Raw genomic sequence first — 20,350 nt, forward strand, 5'->3', positions numbered from 1 at the left:
CGAAGTTATACATAAAAATCGAAAAAGAAAAAGAAAAATGGGTGAGGGGCCGACGGCAAGAAATGTGGCTGAGTGAACCCGCGAACATAACGGATAGGCAATCCAAGAACAGCCCAAAAGATAAGGTCATCTTGCTTTAACGAACCAGACGATTCACAAGCAATAGACCTTCTTCAATGGCTTCCCTGCATTGCTCATCCTCCGTCCAGAACTCTCTCTTTGTCAATTCACTTTCTCAGGTTCACAATTCCTCCAAAATCATTCCATTTTTCATCCCTTATTATCTTGATTAACGATCAGTATTGTTTTGGCGGTCGCAGAAACTCCGTGGAAGATTTATTTGCTGCAGAGCAGGGATCTCGTTTCTTGTCAGGGCCGAGCAAGCACACGCATCTTCCATTAATGGCCATGCGTGCAGTTCCGAAGGTCAGTTTAGCACATTGACATGGAAAATTAGACGTCTCTTGGGTTAGAGTTTTGATGATACTTGCATTTAGCTTGGCTTTGTGAGTTAATTGAATGTGCTTGGCAGTGACTGTGTTATGTGTCGGGATAACTTGGCTCAAGCAAATTGAGAGCGAAGAATGTTTTATAACCTTTAATGATATGTTGGAAGTTATAGAAAGAAAATGGTAAAGTAATACCTGTATTATATTGAAGTTGCTGCTACAGGGTTTAGTAAGAACATGGTTGTTGTTGGATGTAATAGAAAAAAACCACACAGAAAGCTAATTAATGGAAAGGAGATGCAAACAAAGTGAGATATGTACTATGGATATCATCTTAAAAAGCATAACTTCGCCCTAGTTCGTAGGTGCTACAGTATTACGGATTTCTTACCAGATTAATGCACTAATACCAATTTTGTCGTGTGAACCAAATTGTTGAATATCAATATCTTCCTTCTCAGGACTAGCAACTCATCAAGTGGACTGGTCATGGTAAAGTGATCTCAAACTAGTTTGAATTCTTGTTTTAGTAGAGACCTTAGTTCAACTAAAGCAACAATAAGTTAATTGGGAAGTGTCAAGGCACACCGGCCTCGACTCCAAGAGTGTGGAAGTAAGCTAGAAGTCATGCTAGATTTTTGTTGTTTTTATAATTGGGAGTCGGAGAACCATCATGGGATGGCTCAAGTGGTCAATAAGGGCCTTTGTAAATAGTAAAGGACTTAGAGGGAATGAGTTCAAACCAGGGTGGCCACCTACCTAGGATTTAATATCCTACGAGTTACCTTATCAACCAAATATAGTAGGATCAGGCGGTTGACCCGTGATTAGTCGAGGTGCGCGCAAGCTAGCCCGGACACACGGATTCCAAAAAAAATAATAATAAATAATAAAAAAAATAATTGGGAGTTGGAGCTTTGCTCCCCTATACCCTTGGGCACCCGCGTCCGCAGCAGTCATGCTAGATATTCTAATCCCATGTTCCAATATTCCCATTTTATTGTGGAGAAGATTGTTACGTGGATGTAAAAGCATTTTGCTTCAAGGCAAATGACCTCAGGGTGAAATCTTAATCATGACCAGGCTATTATGGATTGTCTTCTTAGTTAGCTTACTATGTACTGTTTCTTCATTACTTTTATCACTTAAATGCCATTTTATGGTTTGTATGTGTTTATCACAGTCAGGCACTTTCTATACTGCTAATATATCTCTTCCTATGGTTGACCTCATTGCATTCATTTTTCAATAGTTGCTCTATTTTTTGGCAGATAGACTTGGGAGACGCCAGCTACTTTCTGGCAGTGCATTTATAACTTGGATTTCTCTTGCGGACATGAATTCCATGTCATGTAAGATATGTCACTCGTATTACTTACCAAAATCTTACATATCTCTTTCATTTTCGTTGCTTTGATTCAAGGAGTTTAGTTCTGAAATTAGCACCTCTAGCGTGCATCGTATTTCTTTCTTCCAAATTGAAGGATGATGATATCCTAAGAGTGCCCGCTTGATATTGCTCAGTTGCTGCAGAAACAAAGAAAGGGTTTCTGTCAGTTTCAGACAAGAAAGATGGTTACTCGTTTGTTTATCCATTTGGGTGGCAGGTACTCTAATTGTTCAGTTTTTTTCATTTTTCTCCTCTTCACTTCCTTACACACATTCAACAAATATAACTACTCAATACAATATGCATGTTTCAAAGTATTTTTTTCCTCGAGGAGTGGGCAGGAAGTAGTAATTGCTGGACAAGACAAGGTATTCAAAGATGTAATTGAACCATTAGAAAGTGTCAGTGTCAATTTGATTCCAACCGGCAAAGAAGATATTCGAGATTTTGGGCCTCCTGAACAGGTTAGCAATAAAATGTGTTAGAATAATGCAATAAGTTGGTAATTTTAACTTTTAGGTAACTTCAGCTGAGTATCTTATGGTTCAGGTTGCAGAAACTTTGATAAAGAAGGTTCTAGCTCCTTCAAATCAAAAAACAAAGTTAATTGAAGCGTCAGAGGTTTGACTATTTACACTTTCGTCTGAGTTTTATCATACTAGTTGCTAGGAAATGAAATAATTAGTTGCTGTAAATGAACTTACCCATTAAATGTGGGTGCACAAGAATCTCAACTCAACACTATGGTGTGAGGTTCTTTGGAATATTCTTCTGCAGTTGTCCTTGACATCATTGTAAAGCAATGTATTAAAATTTAAATACACCCAAAAATAAAGCAAATTCCTTATGTAATCTGTGAAGTGAATGGTTTACATAGTCTACTAGTTCACCCTGTTGCTCACAAACACCTGCCTACAAATATCGATGATAGAACCAGACACAAATGGGATCGCTTGCCTGCCCATCTTACTTCCACTGTATTGTAGTAGATATGCTAATTGCTAAATACATTTTAAATTTTAAGCACATATTATTTCAAAATAGCAATAGCACTTCCTGTGAAGTTGGCCTGTTAAACAAAGAGACAACAACCAATAAGCTATTAACTTGTTTTGATATTCATAACTCTGTCTATGTGATCGAGTGGAGCGAAATTATTTTAGTTTATGGATTTGTTACAACTCAATTTTCATCTGATTTTTTATTAACTAAAAGCTTTCTTTTAGATGGGCTTACTACAAGCTTTTGAGGAGGTCAAATTTGTCTGAATTGTCAAGTTTATTTGCCTGTGTATTTTTAATTGATTTATTTCAAAATAATGATGCAGCATGATGTTGATGGAAAAGCATACTACACATTTGAGTTTGTAGCTCAAGCTCCAAACTACACTCGCCATGCTCTTAGCACAATTGCCGTTTCCAATGGTATGCAACTTCACTAGTCTTATTTTATTGTTGTTGGGGTAATTTTTCTCCAAGTTAATCTTGTTGGTCTATCCCAGGGGCTTGTCTAACAAGCTGTTTTCAAATTGTATTTTAAAGAACAGCTATTCAAAAATGTTTTTACTGAATTTTTGCTAAAAGAAGTCAAACTATTCAATAAACAATTCACAAACAAGCCCCTAAGATTCCTAACAAAGCTCTTCCATACCTTGTTCCGATTATATCCTTCCTCCAATGGCAGGAAAATTCTACACTTTGACAACCGGAGCAAACGAGAGGAGGTGGGAGAAAATGAAAGATAAATTGCGCACAGTTGTTGAATCCTTCACAATTTCAAACGTTTGATGGTGTTCCTTCACAATCATTCCAGCTCCATTTTGATTCTCTCTCAGATTGTTGAGAACTCGTGTCACCATTTGTATCTTCAGTAACTCGTGTCACCATTTGTATCTTTATTCATTAGATTGAGGAGTGAGTTTAGAGAGATTGCAATGCCTTGTATTATCGGATGAATATGTAAAAAATTGCAGTAGCACCAAAAAGTCAGTGGTGTAATGACACAGCTATATATAGTCTTACTCTTGCGGAAGATATGTTCAAGAACCAAATTTCCGAAATCAAGAGAGGTCAAAGTTATTTGAGAGAGTGACTTATTTCTAGTTTTCTGTTTCATTGTTTTTCAATCGAAAAATAAATATATTTGACAATCATTTTTTGTTCTTTAATATTTTAAACTAATGTTTCTAATTTCCAGACTGTTGGCAGACCTGTTTTAAATTTTTATATTTTCAGCATTTTCAAATTTTAAATTTAAAACTTTAAAACGAAGAATTAAACTTTTTGATAAATAAATTATATGTGTTATAAACACATTTGTTAAAATAAAAAAAAATGTAAAATATGACATGTTATAAAATAATATTTGTTCTAAAAATAATAATACGGTTAAATAATAATCGTACATAATTTTCAACAAATATATCAATAAATCAATTAATATTATTTTAAATTTAATTAATAACTACTCTTAATTTACAAATACACAAAAACAATTTAGATTCAATTTTCAGATCTACTACCAAACATAGCTTTAAAAACACTTACAAAACATACCTTTGACAACTTTATTTACAGATTTATATTTTTCAATCACCAACATAACAAACCCTAAATTGTAATATCCAAGGAGTAAATAGTTTAAGCCAATAAGATGAAAACTACTAAAACATTCAAGCACTTCAACCATTTCAACAAGCATTCCAGCAGCTTAACGAAAAACAACTTACTATTTGCTAGAGAAAATAGAGGTCATTCCATAAATCAAAAATGTCATCGCGAAAGATAATCAATTCTCTCAAAAAAAAAAAAGCAACAAATTCTAATAACTTAAATGATTCCAATCTTGTTTGCGACATCCAAAGCATCATAATCGGGAGTCAGCCTAACGTATGCCTTCTTAGTCCCATCAGGCCTGCAATTGTTGTACAAAGCATGAAATCATTATATGAATTAACACTATATGAGATGAATAATAATCCGCACTGTTAGAATTTGAGCTGGATTAGACAATAAATTTTCACAAGATTATTGAAGCCCCACATAACAGTTAAGAACGAGATGGTATCTGAAAACAGCCAACTAAATATTCTAAGTAGAAATTATAGGAATGCAATGCGTCATTCAAATTACCTTATCAAGGTGTTTACTTTCTTTGTCTGGATGTCGTACATCTTTTTCACGGCGGCCTTAATCTTCTTCTTATCGGCTCGGATGTCGACGATGAAAACCAAAGTATTGTTGTCCTCGATCTTCTTCATTGCAGACTCAGTGGTCAAAGGATACTTGAGAATCTGATAATGGTCCAACTTGTTCCTTGGAGTAGCACTGATGCGTGGATACTTGGGATTCCTTTCCTTCTTCAATGTCTTGGGGCGGTGAAATGTGACTGATGTCCTGATCTTCTTCGCCTTCTTCTTAAACGTTGGACCTGATTTTACTGCCTTCGCAGTTTTCAAGGCTTGAGCCTTAGGGTCGGCCTTTTTGGTGCTGTCAGCTGAGGGAAGACAAAAGTGTCAAGTTTTAAAGGCTTAAATCACCTAAAACTAATGAATTATATACAAGTCCTTTGTGTGTGCGTGTGGATGTGGATGTGGGATGTTCTGAAACCGGTCTTCAATGTAGATAAAGAAGATTGTTAATCAATGAAATCCGATCCAACCCAGAAAAAAAGGAACAGATAAAAGACTAGACTGATTATCATTATCATACAACTCCAATATCCTGTCATGCTTGAAGAATCTCCGATTCAAAATAGAATAGGCCGAATTCCACCATCTATGCCAAACAATTTATTTACAAGTTACATAATTAAAAAAAAGGGGGGCTTTCTCATCCCCTGTCCTTCAGGCTGTATACTTTTCTTTTTTTAATATACATGTTTCTGAAAAAAAAAAGTTACATAATTAAAAAGCAATATTATTTCAGAATTGAAAAAATAGCCAGAATATAAACATCTAGAGAAGGCTAGGCATAGTAACATTAGACACTGAACGAAATTTTGAAAATTTAGATGTTTACAGATGTTTAGACATGATCCGCTCGCTATTGCTTGATGACAATCTAATCCAACCACTGATTTACCATATCAAACTTACCGCAGCACATAACAGACATGAATCCATTTCATAGACATAACATTATTCATTATCTTACTCATAAAACTTCATATCTTACATAATAAAACACGTATCTTTTATAAATTCCATTAGCCTTATAACGTAGTTTACAAAAATGATATTTAAGCTAATAATAAACTTCTAATGACCATTTAATATACTTTTGACCCTACCCTACACAAGCTGCTTGGCGACAATGGGCTTGCCAAACCAAACAACTGACACGAAAAAAATAAAATGGGACTTAAGACTTAAACCTTCCGTACGAGTTTATGAAGTTGGTAACCTACAGATAGCTGACTAAATTCAAAACAGATTATTCAAATCTTCATTGAACAACTGAGTCCAAAGAACCGAATCTTTACTGTATAACAAGATGTCGAGTAATTATCGAACCGCAGTAATGAAAATATCATCGAAAAACATGTGAGGATGTCTATGCAGCTACGAATGAACAAGATTATTAAATAAGTAAATAAACCAGACGAATCGAGAACGGCGAGAGGTAGAAGTTGATAAACTTACCTTTTGGAGCCATTGTAAAACCCTCTACCTAATCGCTACTCCGACCTGTTGATGATAAAAAGGAATGAAAACTCAGTATACGCGCAGAAATCCATCTAATAGCATCGCATTTGAACCCTAGCCCTAAATTTAGAGAGATTCAACCATTGAGAGTTTGAGCTGAAGCTAATCAGATGAAAGGTCTTACCCAGACGAAGAGCTGCTATCGGGGAGGCTAGGTTTCCGCAGGGGATGATACGGCTTATATATTAGGGTTTTGTTGACACATATATATACTCGTAAAAATTAATAATAATATTTTAAAACTAAATCTCGTTTTTTCATCAAAATTTTTAAATTATTTGATTTTGGTGTTAGATACTTATTTTCGCTCTTAATCTTTACTTGAATATAAAAATATTTATTTTAATTGCCAGCACAGCTTATCACTATCACCTGTTGTGCTTAAATATAATTTTTTTATTTATTTATTTTAATTTTTTAACTTTCATTTTTTATATTGTTGTTTATTAAAAAATACATCTTTCAAAAACATAAGATGATTTTGAAAAATATATAAAAAACATACAAATAAAACTAGTAGTTTTTTAAGCTTGCTTATTTTTAAATCTGGGCTAATGATACCAACTTATGTTTTAATAAATTTGATATATATGATTAAAAATTGTGAGAAAAATCATCCTAATTTTGTACGTGTGGAAATGACATAATTTAATTTTGAGAAACAATTTTAATCCCCCTAAAAAGTTGTACAAATCTCAAGCATTCAACAATAGGAGTGGCTTGTTTTCAACCCATTAATACAAAGTTTTCCAAAGTACCTTTTAAAATAATTATGGATATATTTTAAGGGTATTTAAACTAAGCATAGTTCAACCGATTATGCATGTTCTCAATCATAACATCAAAAGTTTGAATGCTCTTGAAGCCAAAAATATATATTTTTGGGTATTTATGCAACGGAGGGATGATTACCAAATTTATATAATTTATATATAGTATGTATTATTTCCGAATTACCAAATTTGCCCTGTCGCTGGGCTCGAGCACCTGGCAGAGTGAACCCAATTGATCATCATATAATGGGCTTTTAGTGGGTAATCACGAGTGGCCCGTCCATTTAATGCTTTTGGGCTTCAATTGAGGTTATTGGGCCGTAATGGAGTGTAGGGTGGGCTAGATACGGAACCCATATATGCAAACTGTCTTCGTCTTCTTCTTCTTCTTTTTTTTTTTTTTTTTGGGTTAATTTCCAAAAGATTGCTACAGACTTTTGTTTGGTAAAAAAAATTTGTTCAAATTTATTATTGTTTTTTAATATGTTTTTCTTAACTGACTAGCTCCTACTATTTGGTTTTTTTTTTTTTCAAATTAGTCTCCAACCTTCTAAATGTTTTTAATTTCATCTTTAAAGTATTCATTTTTCAGTTGAATTAAGCTATTGTAAATGAGTTGGTAAAGTGATGTTATAACGTGAAATACATTTTATTAATTGAATTAAAATTTTAAAATCACTCTTAATATTTATTTTAGTAGAAATGATTCAATCAGAAAAGGAAAAAAAAAAATTGATTCTTCGCGTTATATCCAATGTTTGATTAATGTTGGATTGTCGTCTAAACCATGTATATCCTCATATGCTATTATCCAATAATATTTTGATTTAAAAACTCAAAAAATAATTGACCCTTTTTTTTCAAGCAAATGTTGCCTCTCTTTTAGTAGTATTTTGTTAGGTGACAACTTAATTGAAAAAAATAAGGGCCAGAGTTGAAATATTTAAAATTTTAGAGACCAATTTTGAAAAATGCTGAAATATTATGGATTAAAACATACGTTTAATGCACAATAAAATTGCGATGAATCGTTTTTATTATAGATTTGTAGTTAAATATTTTGAAATCAAATTGTCTATCTCCTCAAATTGGAATTTAAAGTTGTGAAACCTATAAAATTCCAAAAAATTACTTCATGAGTTGGGTCAAAGTCAATCTATTGAAAATTAGATTTCAATGGGATTGATTTATCCTCTAACACTTAGATCATTCAAATGGATGGAGTGATATGAATGTACTCGTAAATTTCAAAATAATTGTTAGGTAATAGGCTCTTAAAATATAAACCCAAATATCAATTTAAAATATTTTTTTTTTATAACAATGATACGATTAAAGATAAAAATTTAGAATCTACAACTTTTAAAAAGATCCATTTAAATTATACTCATATCTCCACCTTATTTGACAATAGGAGTTCCCACACGATGTAATTGGAAACCTCTCACAATTGCTATCAATAAATGTCTTATAACGTGAAGGGAAAAGTGTTTTATTTTCTTCCATAAATTAATATCTCTCCATTTCACAAAATATAAATATAACTTGGCCACATATGTTTTAGCTCCTCACCTCCATCACCCAAAATAAAGTTGAAAAGTCCCACCCTATTGGCCTTTTCCCACCAATCCCTTCACGACACGCGTGTCGCTTCAAGGGCACCATTTTTATTGGAGACTCGAAGGATAATTGCATCATTAATTAATTTTGTTAAAGTACTTAGCAACTTTTTCAAAATGAAGAGTAGGGTAACTTTTTTTTAGTGGCATCCTATTTTTTGTATTGTTTAATTTGATGGATTTCAATTGGTCAAATCTTACCTCAATTCTAGACCACGTATATGATTTGATAGGCTTTTTCTAGTGGCATCCTCGTTTTTTAGAATTATTTAATTGGATCGATTTTAATATGTCAAATCTTACCTTAATTCTAGACCAAGTATATGATTTGATGTGCAAAATCTATAATAATTTATTCAATTTGGGATCCAAAATTTTTTAAATCCAACATTAATCTATAGCCAGTAGTGTTGAAATTGAGTAGGCGACGTGACAATTAAAAATATAATTTTATATCATGTGACAGATTTTTTTTAATTAGTTGTCCTCACTTGTCTAGGAGTTTAACTCTCGTCATTATAGTAGACAACACACAAATTTCCTATCTGAGGTCAAATTTGGAGGTACATATCAATTATCGCTGAGCTATGCTCGCTTTGACTTATAATTTATATCAATTGAATTCAACTTAAACTCAAACTTCATTTATCAAATTAATAACTTAACGTCAATTTTAGCTGACACGAACACATGTAAGACTTGAATATCCCACATAGTCGAACTATTAAAAAAAAGAGATCAATTTTGTTTGAAAAAAGAAAATCAATTTCAAGAGGAAAGAAAAGGCAGAACACAACCCCACCGCGCCATCAAACAAATTTTTTGGCAAGAAAAAAAGGAAATAAAAGTCAGAAGATGACGTGCCGCCCCGAAAGACGAAAAAACCTTCATCCTCATTCGACCACCAACCTTGAACCTAGACGCTATCACGACCCCATACACCCAAAACCTTTGTATTTCGCACTCCAATTTTTGCTTTTAAATAATAAATTAACTCTACGGGGACTATTTAAAAAAAGCATTATATCTAATATTCGAGAACGGCCCTCTGACTGTTTATTTAATCTTTTTATTTTTCGACAACGGAACCTGTAAATAAAATATAAAAATGTCTAAAAACAGAAAGTATGAGATAAATTGAATTTTGTCAATTAAATAATTAATAGCGATGAGTTGAACAATCTTTAATTATCCATTAATACTGATATTTATATACTCATCGTTTTTTTTATATTTTTTTATTTTAGTCAAGTCTTATTTTAGATAACTATTTTTTTTCAACGAACACTTAATTATATATACTTTTCATTCTTTCCGATACATGTATATATGTATTTTTTTAAGTTGATAAGATTAACTCTACATTTTAAAAATTAGAATAATATCATAAGTTGATTTATAATATACCAAAATAAAATAAACTCAAAGAAGACATTATCTCAAGGATAATAAAAAATTATAACATTTTTATCATATAAATAAAAATTATAGCACAATTTTAATACGATAATTTTAGAAAAACGATGAAAACATACATTAAAGAAAAAAAAAATATATATATATATATATACATATATATATACACACCAAATTAAAATGAAGATTTTTTTAGTACAAAATGAAACTATATTGTAAGAAAAAATTATAACTCAATAAAATTATAATTTTCAAAAGTATAAGGAATAAATGAGAACTATTTATTTTAAGAAAAAAATAAAATAAAACTATAATACAAAGTAAGATCACTTAATTACTAAAATAAACTCTACTAAAAAAATTTGAAACTACGTATATTGAGGGACCACATTGAAATTAAATATAAATCATTGGCCAAAATTTTAATTTGTACTAATTTATCAATATAAGAGAGGATTGAATTAAATCATCGGTATTAATTTTCTGACAGATGATAGAGTGGGAGAGGCTCTCTCCTCCGACGGACGATGCCGAATCCCAGTCCTCCATTTCAGAAATGAAAAACGAAAATTTCCCGGGAAAATAATTGGAATCCAAGAAAATATTTCAATTCCGTCGAGAAAGTTACAATTCATCTCATCCACTCCAATTCCGCTTCCATTTATCGAATCAATTGTCGACCACCAGTTTTACAGTTCCACTGATTCACGCCGCTGAAGCTCTTCGTCGGAGCTTGTATGAATCCTTGCGCTGGTTTTGTGTATGGAGATTACGTACGCATCACCCAGCGCGACTAGCCTTGCTTCATCCAATTCTGCCCTTTCCTCCATGCCTGCCTCGAGCCGACCGGTCAAGGTCATTCCCCTGCAGCATCCTAGCACGACGTCGTCATCTCCCTCCGGTGCTTCTGCCGGAGCTCTGGTGAAGACATGGACGGCGAAGGTGAAGCGGATGACTTGGATTCAATGGATGGAGCTTTTGCTGCCTTGCTCCCGCTGGATTAGAACGTATAAATGGCGGGAATATTTACAGAGCGATCTATTGTCCGGGATTACTATTGGCATCATGCTCGTTCCGCAGGTGCGTTCATACTCTCTCATGAAGTTCAATTCAGAAATGATTTTTTCTTTTTGTTTAATTGTCGAGGAAGAAGGGAAAAGAAGTACAACAGGATTGAATGTTGTTTGGTGGCGAAAAACAAAGAATATTTCATTTATGCCGGCGGAGTATTTTTTTTCATCTGAAACTAGAAGTTTTACTTTGTCTTCCAATTGGTTCCGTTCCAACTAAAAAACTGTACGGTGTTCTTAAAAAAAAAAAGACCAACTACAGAGTGGTTATTGAAATTTTACACCCAACTTTTCTGCTTCAGGACACTTTCATTTTTGAGTTTTCTTATTTTCGAGCCTGGGTGACATTGGATATTGGTTTTACGCCACTCGTTCTCGGTCCACATTCTAAAGATAAATCATGGTTAAGGAATAAGAATGGACTTACCACCGTGCGATCTTTAGTTCTATTTATCAACTCTCCCAGAATCTTGCTTGACAATTAAACGTTTCATTTCATCAATTTTGCCAGTCATATTACAGTATAACTGTTGGTTTTTGGAAATGAACAATGAACACAGACTGTACAAGTTAAAGATAAAATAGTTGGTCAAATTGTCGCAATAAGAATAATATATATGCTGTACAGATTTTATATTATTGCTTAATTTCAGTTTTGTTATACGAGATCAAGGTTTTCTTGGAGATTGTAACCTGTGTTACCCCTTTCACAATGGTTAGTTATGGACCTGACTGCTTGTTCTGATTTACCAGGCAATGTCTTATGCAAAATTAGCTGGGCTTCGACCAATATATGGACTTTGTAAGCAAACAATTCCTGATTGCATTAATATGTGATGATGGTGTTGATATTTTTTAATTCCTTACACTTCGCTAACATTTTTTGTGCTCATATATTTGAGAAACTCTCCTAATGCTGGAATTTTTATTGCAAGGCAGATTCTGGTTTCTTCCCTCTGTTCGTCTATGCATTTTTTGGTTCTTCACGTCAGCTTGCAGTTGGTCCAGTAGCATTGGTTTCTCTCTTGGTTTCTAATGTCTTGGGTGGAATTGTCAATTCATCTGAGGAACTATATACTGAACTTGCAATATTACTGGCACTCATGGTTGGAATATTGGAATGTGTGATGGGGCTGTTGAGGTGGGTATCCTTTTCCTTTTGAGGAGATATTTGTTTCATGTGAAACATATTCATTTTAAAATCATATCTCAATATTTAGAGGACCTTGACAATTTTGATGGTTGAAAAATGCAGATTTTAATTACAACATGATTTATGGTTTTACCTAATTATGTACTCTATTTGTTGCCTTATCAGGCTGGGATGGATTATTCGCTTTATCAGTCACTCTGTAATCTCTGGCTTTACTTCGGCTTCTGCCATTGTGATTGGATTATCCCAAGTGAAATACTTTCTGGGGTACGATGTATCAAGAAGTAGCAAAATCGTGCCACTAATTGAGAGCATAATAGCTGGAGCTGACGGGGTATGTATTGCATGACCATATCCTTGTGGTATAGTAAATTAGGCGTCTGATTCAGTACTCCATTCACCTTACAATCAATAATCCATGACAGAACAAAGGAGGGAAATTGAGTGGATAGAGTATCAGCATGAATATTTTTCTTACAGGATCTACATTCTATCTAATCTTCTTCGTTTTACTTTCTAATGTAAATATTTATTTATAGTTCTTATGGCCGCCTTTCATAATGGGGTCAGTCATCCTTGCGGTACTTCAGATCATGAAGCATTTGGTATGGGATCTTATCTATTTATTGATAATATTAACTTTTCATCAGATTCTTTTTATGATTTTAGCATTCGTGATTAGGGAAAAACAAGAAAGCACTTACGTTTTCTCAGAGTTGCTGGTCCCCTCACAGCAGTTGTTATGGGCACAACTTTGGCGAAAGTATTGAATGTACCTTCCATTTCTTTGGTAAGCATTGATAATAAAAATTTAGGATCCTTTCTATATCTTTTAATTACTTTATACAGATTGAATTCAGTTTCATGCTGATGATGTTTAGAATAATATGCTTTAAACCAAAATCATATTTAATTTCTTTTTGGTGCTCCATAAACTACATTTAGCAACGATGTGTGCTAATTATGAACAAGGCATTAATGAAGACCTTGGTAGGTTAAGTGAAAGACTACATACTTTTGAATTTCATACCAACGATATTGAATTCTGGTTGTAACCGACTTATAGTCATGACAATCTGCTCTTTATCTTGCCATTAGACCATATAACTGTTAATCGCCAACATATGTATTAATCTTTTAGTAGTTTTTAAAAAAAAAATTTAATTAAAAAAATTAGAAACATAATATGAATACGTTTTTTGTGAGCCATAAATGCTTTTTAAAAAGTGGTAATGGTTTAGGTTGGAGACATTCCCCAAGGCCTTCCAAAGTTTTCTGTTCCTAAAAGATTCGAGCATGTGAAGTCTTTGATTCCAACTGCATTTCTGATCACAGGAGTTGCTATATTGGTAGGAGAAGTCATTCCTATCCCTCTAAGTTTGTTGCTTACACGACAATCATGCTTAACACTTAGTGGTCTCTTTTGAACATTCCTTGCTCTTAGGAATCTGTTGGGATTGCCAAAGCATTAGCAGCAAAGAATGGGTACGAGTTAGATTCAAATCAGGAGGTATGTACTTTTGCCCTTGGGAAATGATTTTCAATTTCTACACCTCTTGAAACTGGCTACTTCACTTAGCGAAAAGTGAGTTATAGTTCATATTCTTTTATTGAGCAGTTATTTGGTCTTGGAGTATCCAATGTCGTTGGCTCATTTTTTTCAGCATATCCCACAACAGGTCAACTATCTTTTACAACTTATCTCATAAGGTTGCTAATCATTAACTCACTATCACTCGAAATCTAGAAGAATTTGAGATTTCTCTCTTAAATGAATCATTAGTGTGTATATATATATATATTTTTTTTTTCATGTGTTTTTGTAGGTTCTTTCTCAAGATCAGCCGTGAGCCACGAAAGTGGAGCTAAAACTGGCTTATCTCAGATTGTTACAGGAATGGTCATGGGTGGGGCCCTTCTTTTCCTGACTCCATTGTTTAAGTACATACCTCAGGTTTATCTCCATTCTCCGAATTATAAAAGACATTTAACATAACCAGGGTGGTAATATGTACTTTTACCATATAATTGTTGTACCTTTGTGTTCATTTTTCCTCTTAGAAAAAGGTCATAATACTAATGCTGCAATCATTATAGGTGCTAAGAAAACTTAAATGTGATTATTTTTATATTGAACTTTTTTTAGTCTTCAAAGCTTAAACTTTGAGGTTCAAATTGATTTTAACATTTAAATTATATCTTATTACTCTCTTCCATATCTCGTTTTGGACTTCGACTTCATTTACCTGGACTTGACTTAATGCATGGATTATTGTTTTGAAGAAGTAGAGGGAATAATATAGTAAATTTGAGATTCCAATGCTATTTGTACTGTAAACTCGGAAAAGCTAGAGATGTTAGGTTAGATTAAAATCAAGCATTTAAACTATACTCTAACCACTTATCTATTCGTGTCTTTAAAGCCACCATCAAATTATTTATTTAAAGATGCTAAATCTGCTTCTTTGTTCTTTGTTCTTTGTCATCTTAGTGTGCATTGGCTGCCATTGTGATCTCTGCTGTAATAACTTTGGTAAGCACCGCTGAATTTAATGCAGTAATTTTTTTTTTTCATTTAGTTAAATCTTCTGATGATATTAACAAATATGACTAAATGTACATTTTATCTAATCAATGAGTTAATTAGCGACCACCCTGAAAAAAAAAGAGTTAATTAGCGAATGGAGCATGATCATGGTTGTTGTGTTTATTACTACAAATATACAGTTCAGATTTTTGTTCCGACTTTCTTTATGAGGCGATTAAGCGTAAGTAGATTGGACTATGAGGATTGGCAAGTGAATACCAATGCTTCTTCCTTTTATCGTTCTACCGGGACTTGGCCCTTAGTGTATCTAGAAATCTTCATTTGGGGTATCCTCGTTCCTTGTGGTGGAAAGAATCTTTGGCAGATTGTCTAAATGGAGAATTTAGGGTTGGTTGCCTTTTGCTTACACTATCCATTCTCTCTCTACTTTGGTGAGAGAATGTCTTCTCTTCCCATTTGTTATCCTTTGAAATTAACGATATCGTCTCTTATATGGGGATAAAAATCTTAAGTTGTTTGGACTCTCCGCCGTTCGTACAACTCTAAACTAAAATTATATACTTTCATCTTATTTAAAACTACTGTCTAATTCTAAATTTCTTCTTGTGTAACGAATAAAATATTGATTTCTTCTTGTGATACTTCCATCTTTTTGACTAATTGGTCACCTTATTCGTGAGGTTTTTTGTTTGCTTATAAGTTGTTGCTCAAGAAAAAGGAAGTTGGATAACTCAAGAAGTTAGAAGTATTTCTTGATGTCCCAGTGAAGATTGTCATGATGATACGATGATAGCGGGAACATATTTCCCTGCTTGTTTCAATGAGATTATCTATTTTGGGGGCATTTTTTTCTATGTTTTCATGATTGTAGATGGACGTGCATTTACTATTGTCATGAAACAACTATTTTTCCTTTTTCCTTGGATGCTTATCGTTTCAGGTGGATTACGACGAGGCTATTTTTTTGTGGCGCATTGACAAGAAAGATTTTCTTCTATGGGTGATTACTGCTATTTCTACGTTGTTTCTTGGCATTGAGATTGGCGTCTTAATTGGGGTACGTATTTAAAACTGTTCTGATACGGTAGTTTTATTTAGATAATTATTTACTGTCAGTTTTAGTTTGTTCAAACTTATAATGGATATGTTTTATCATAGCTTTCAACTTGAAGAAATTAATTGCTGTGGCCTTTTTAAAGTTCCGAAATAGGATACCTCCTGGCTTTATTTCGATAAGAGAAGTTACATCAAAACAATTAGACTACAAAAGAAGGCTACAATGAGAATGGTATAGCCAACATCCGGGCGCAGAAAATAAACAACATTAAAATTATTACAGATAGGAGCCACAACTATTTGTGAGTAAAAGTAAAGGATAATTGCACAAAAAGTCTACAAGTATATACCGGGAGAGAAGCAGTAAAATAATGCTCTCAAACACCCATCAAGATACCTCAACCTAAAAAATATCGTGTTTCTTTCTCCAACAAATTGCTCTACACAATTTCAAAGAAACTCACCGTCCATAACAGTGAACTCTCTCCTAAAAAGGATTAGGAGGATGTAGAAGAATTTCCTTAATCATCTCACGGCCCTCAAGGGTCGGACCTAAAGAAACCTCAAATGTCTGCTAGATTCTACATCACGCTTTGATAGAAAAAATAGCACCGCTACAACAATTAGTTCAAGTCTTTTGAAACCCTTTTGCAAATAACCTACATTGAGATTTATGTGAACTTTTCTCTTTTGACGTTAATGTTAGAACTTAGTGAGTAGAATGTAAGAAGTAGAACCTTTCATATTAGGCAATTATCGTAACTAAAATTGAAATATTGAAGTATGCTTTTTAATATGTCTTCATTAATATTGTTCAACTCTTCTATTGTGAATACCACTCTAAGCATGCGGTTTATTGTGAATCTCATATTGTAGGTGGGTGTTTCACTAGTCTTTGTCATTCACGAATCTGCAAATCCACATATGGGTAAGTCGTTCAGTTTCGAATAAGCTATATTTGAAACTCGGAAATGCTGTGTTCCAAAGTCTTACATTTATTGGAATCCATGTTATTGATTTGTATATCAAGTCAAGAAGGTGGACGGTGAATTTCCATCTTTGTAACATACTATAAATAAGTAATTCTGCCTTCTATTTCCAAACCATTCAAAATTTTCAATGGGAGGGAAACGTCTAAAATTCATGATTTAGTACTTGCCCCTGCCTCGACTGCATTCCAGCCAATGATCCTTAATTTTTCTTTTTATTATTTCACACTCATTCTTTGGGTCTATTAATTTATTTGTCTTTATTGCTGCTCAAAAAGAAGCATATTCTTTTGAGATAGAACTAAACAACAAACGAAATTTTGTGAAGTTACATTATCCTCAAAAATAATGGAAGCTTGTAATGGATCAATAAGTTATTGTTTATTTATGCAGCATCCTTATAAGAGCAGAGAATTTTGATAGAAATTGTATTGAAGATTTTAAGAATAATAAAACACAGTAAAATATCCCAAGTAATTCAAATAACTTGGAAGGCTCACTGCGAGCAAGCTGAAGCACAAACGACTAAATAATTGCTCAACTTACTTTACCCTAACTCACCTTATTTATAACCACTTTCTTCCAACGAACTTACTTGCTAATTACTAATATAACTCTAATACATTGCTATCACTCGTACTTCATTGTTAATTCTTCTATTTGTTCCTATTACAGCTGTATTGGGGCGTCTTCCTGGCACTACTGTGTACAGAAATGTTCAACAGTATCCAGAGGCATATACTTACAACGGAATTGTGATTGTTCGGATTGATGCACCAATTTATTTTGCAAACACGAGTTTCATCAAAGACAGGTGCTTGCTCCTACTTATAGTCTTAGTAGTTTGGTGTACTTGTCCTCTCAATATCACGTCGAGAACAACTTGCTTTTTTGTATCTGTTAGTTTTCCCAAGTAAACAAATACAATAAAGGATTTTGTATCACAGGTTACGTGAATATGAAGTTGAAGTTGACCGATCTACTGGTCGTGGGCCAGATGTTGAGAGAGTTTATTTCGTTATTATAGAGATGGCACGTAAGTTTATTCATCCTTCTGCTTTTGTAGAGTTCATAAAATACATGTAAAATAACTAAATGAGCATCACTTGTTTTTTTCCCCTTTTGATGGAGTGCTCCTACCACTCTCTGTTTTCAGCAGGTCACTGAGTTATGTTCTATTCTTCCATTCATTAAGTGGGATCAATATTAGCATGATTGTCATTAGTATCTAATAACAATTTCATGACACGTGCTTAAAGATTTCATCTCTAACTCATGGATAACTTTGTGTGGAAGTAAGGCTATGTTTAGGAGTGCTTTTGGCTGAAAGCACCTTTGCCATGACTAGAAGTACCCTCGTTAAAATCATCATGTTTGTTTGGAAGTGATTTTTTATTGCTTTAGAAAAAAATCAAAAGTACTCGAAAGTATTTTGTGATAAAACACACATAAAATCCTTTTGACTTGAGTGTTTCTTAAGGAAGCATTTAAAAGCACCCTCAATCGTGTAGAATCAAGCATCAAAGTAATCTGATATTACACACTTTTTACTAAAATGATTATCGTTAAACTACTTTTGCTAAAATCACTCCCAAAACACACCATTAAACTATTAGCCTCTCCATTCATGGGCCTTTTATCCTATATTACTAATCTTTGTTTCTACTTTTCCAATGTGTTCTCTACCTCCGCAGCCGTTACTTATATAGATTCTAGTGCTGTCCAGGCTTTCAAAGAATTGTATCAGGAATACAAACTTCGAGATATTCAGGTAGTTCTCACTTACTTCATTACTATAACAAATATAATCACCATAATTTTCTCCATAACCATCTGGGTCGTACACAGATTGCCATTTCCAATCCGAATCGAGAAGTTCTGCTTACATTTTCAAGATCCGGTGTCGTCGAGCTTATTGGCAAGGAGTGGTTCTTTGTGAGAGTTCATGATGCAGTTCAAGTCTGTCTTCAGCATGTGGAGAGCTTAAAGGAGACAAACAGGAGATCAGATTCTTCACCAAATGATGCATCAAGCTTTCTCCAAAGCTTAGTGAAATCCAGAAGTGAGGATTTATCAGTTAGCCAATTAGAGGCAGGCATCAAAAAGCTTCCAAGTTCCAATGAAATTGACCCTCGATTGGAACCATTGCTGCCTCGAATGCCTTGAGAATAATTTTTTTGATAGAATGCAAAGTGTATCAATTATTTTGCAAATTAGCTGTGCATATGTATGCTTTATTGCTTCAATTTGCTTTATATATGTAAATTGATATGTTGTACCGTTGAGTAAAAATATATACAGTCTATTTTGTAAAGTATCAAGATAAATTCGGCATGATTATGTATTCATTTTGATGTATGCCGTGGCAATAAAAAATTTGATATGTCTGATAATATTAATGCATTTGAATCTTCTGTTTATTTATTTATTATTATTATTATTTTGGAGTTGCATTTGAGTGCATTTTGGTTTTATATTTTTTTTAGTACAACAACTAGGGGTGAAGATACGAAACTACAACCGAATTTGCAATAACCAGTTAAGTTATACTTAAGTTTGCAAATTTTAGTAAAATAACTTAAGTTTGCAAATCTTAGTAAACTAATGATAAATAAAGACCCTAATAAAACATGAAAACAGAGTTTTTTCAAGGAGTTGGAGAAAAAAGTGGGGAGGAGAGTGGTCAGTGGTTAGTGCCCAGCTCCCCTCCTATACTTATCCTCCCTGTGAAGAGTGTGCATTTTCTCTCAGTCATCAGTTTGATTTTTTTTTCCGAGTTTGTTCCTTCTTACTTTGTTCTTTTTTTGGTTTTTTAAAGAAGTCGTTGAATGGGTATTTTCTTTTGCAGATTTGGTGCGTGGTCACCACCCTTCTTATGTCATTCTCAGTGGTTTTTTCTTTTCTTTTCAAAGCAGTGTTTTATTTATATATATAAAGAAAATACTCTAATAAGACATTTACACCTTCCTTATTATCTATTGCTAATGAATTTTCTTTCTATATTTGTTATGTAAGATCCAAAAGAGGGTGGCTTCTTATTTTAAAATATTTGAAAATATGTATTTTTATTAAGTAGTTAATATCTGCCAAAATTTTCAAACTGGTTAATTATTGATTAACTTTAATTTTAGTAACAAGAATAAAAATTAGAATAACATAAAAGCCCTAAAATGCGCTCTTTG

At 33.3% G+C, this 20,350-nt stretch overlaps 3 protein-coding genes across 3 annotated transcripts; 2 read left to right on the top strand and 1 right to left on the bottom strand.

The window, feature by feature from the left end:
• The first annotated feature begins 42 nt into the window (after nucleotides 1-42).
• PPL1 (PsbP-like protein 1) lies at nucleotides 43-3,922 on the top strand. The gene is made up of 8 exons (XM_022278837.2): nucleotides 43-239; nucleotides 321-426; nucleotides 1,721-1,801; nucleotides 1,974-2,056; nucleotides 2,181-2,303; nucleotides 2,389-2,460; nucleotides 3,167-3,263; nucleotides 3,523-3,922. Exons 1-8 carry the CDS (start codon nucleotides 177-179, stop codon nucleotides 3,624-3,626), a joined length of 729 nt encoding a protein of 242 aa, XP_022134529.1. The 5' UTR covers nucleotides 43-176; the 3' UTR covers nucleotides 3,627-3,922.
• A 626-nt stretch (nucleotides 3,923-4,548) lies between these two features.
• LOC111006585 (large ribosomal subunit protein uL23) lies at nucleotides 4,549-6,770 on the bottom strand. Its single transcript, XM_022278593.2, has 4 exons — nucleotides 6,669-6,770; nucleotides 6,482-6,526; nucleotides 4,971-5,334; nucleotides 4,549-4,752 (listed from the first exon to the last, which is right to left on the bottom strand). The coding sequence occupies exons 2-4, from the start codon at nucleotides 6,492-6,494 to the stop codon at nucleotides 4,668-4,670; spliced, it is 462 nt and encodes a 153-aa protein (XP_022134285.1). The 5' UTR covers nucleotides 6,495-6,526; nucleotides 6,669-6,770; the 3' UTR covers nucleotides 4,549-4,667.
• Nucleotides 6,771-10,818: 4,048 nt separating this feature from the next.
• LOC111006262 (sulfate transporter 4.1, chloroplastic) lies at nucleotides 10,819-19,571 on the top strand. Its single transcript, XM_088123013.1, has 17 exons — nucleotides 10,819-11,432; nucleotides 12,176-12,224; nucleotides 12,362-12,563; nucleotides 12,741-12,909; nucleotides 13,115-13,180; nucleotides 13,258-13,365; nucleotides 13,817-13,924; nucleotides 14,020-14,085; nucleotides 14,194-14,254; nucleotides 14,402-14,529; nucleotides 15,067-15,108; nucleotides 16,064-16,180; nucleotides 17,056-17,107; nucleotides 17,844-17,982; nucleotides 18,116-18,204; nucleotides 18,863-18,939; nucleotides 19,017-19,571. The coding sequence occupies exons 1-17, from the start codon at nucleotides 11,115-11,117 to the stop codon at nucleotides 19,332-19,334; spliced, it is 2,109 nt and encodes a 702-aa protein (XP_087979139.1). The 5' UTR covers nucleotides 10,819-11,114; the 3' UTR covers nucleotides 19,335-19,571.
• Nucleotides 19,572-20,350: the final 779 nt, after the last annotated feature.

The sequence above is a fragment of the Momordica charantia genome (assembly GCF_013281855.1).
Source record: "Momordica charantia cultivar OHB3-1 chromosome 4 unlocalized genomic scaffold, Mcharantia_2.0 BLBB01000004.1, whole genome shotgun sequence".
Classification (NCBI taxonomy): Eukaryota; Viridiplantae; Streptophyta; class Magnoliopsida; order Cucurbitales; family Cucurbitaceae; genus Momordica; species Momordica charantia.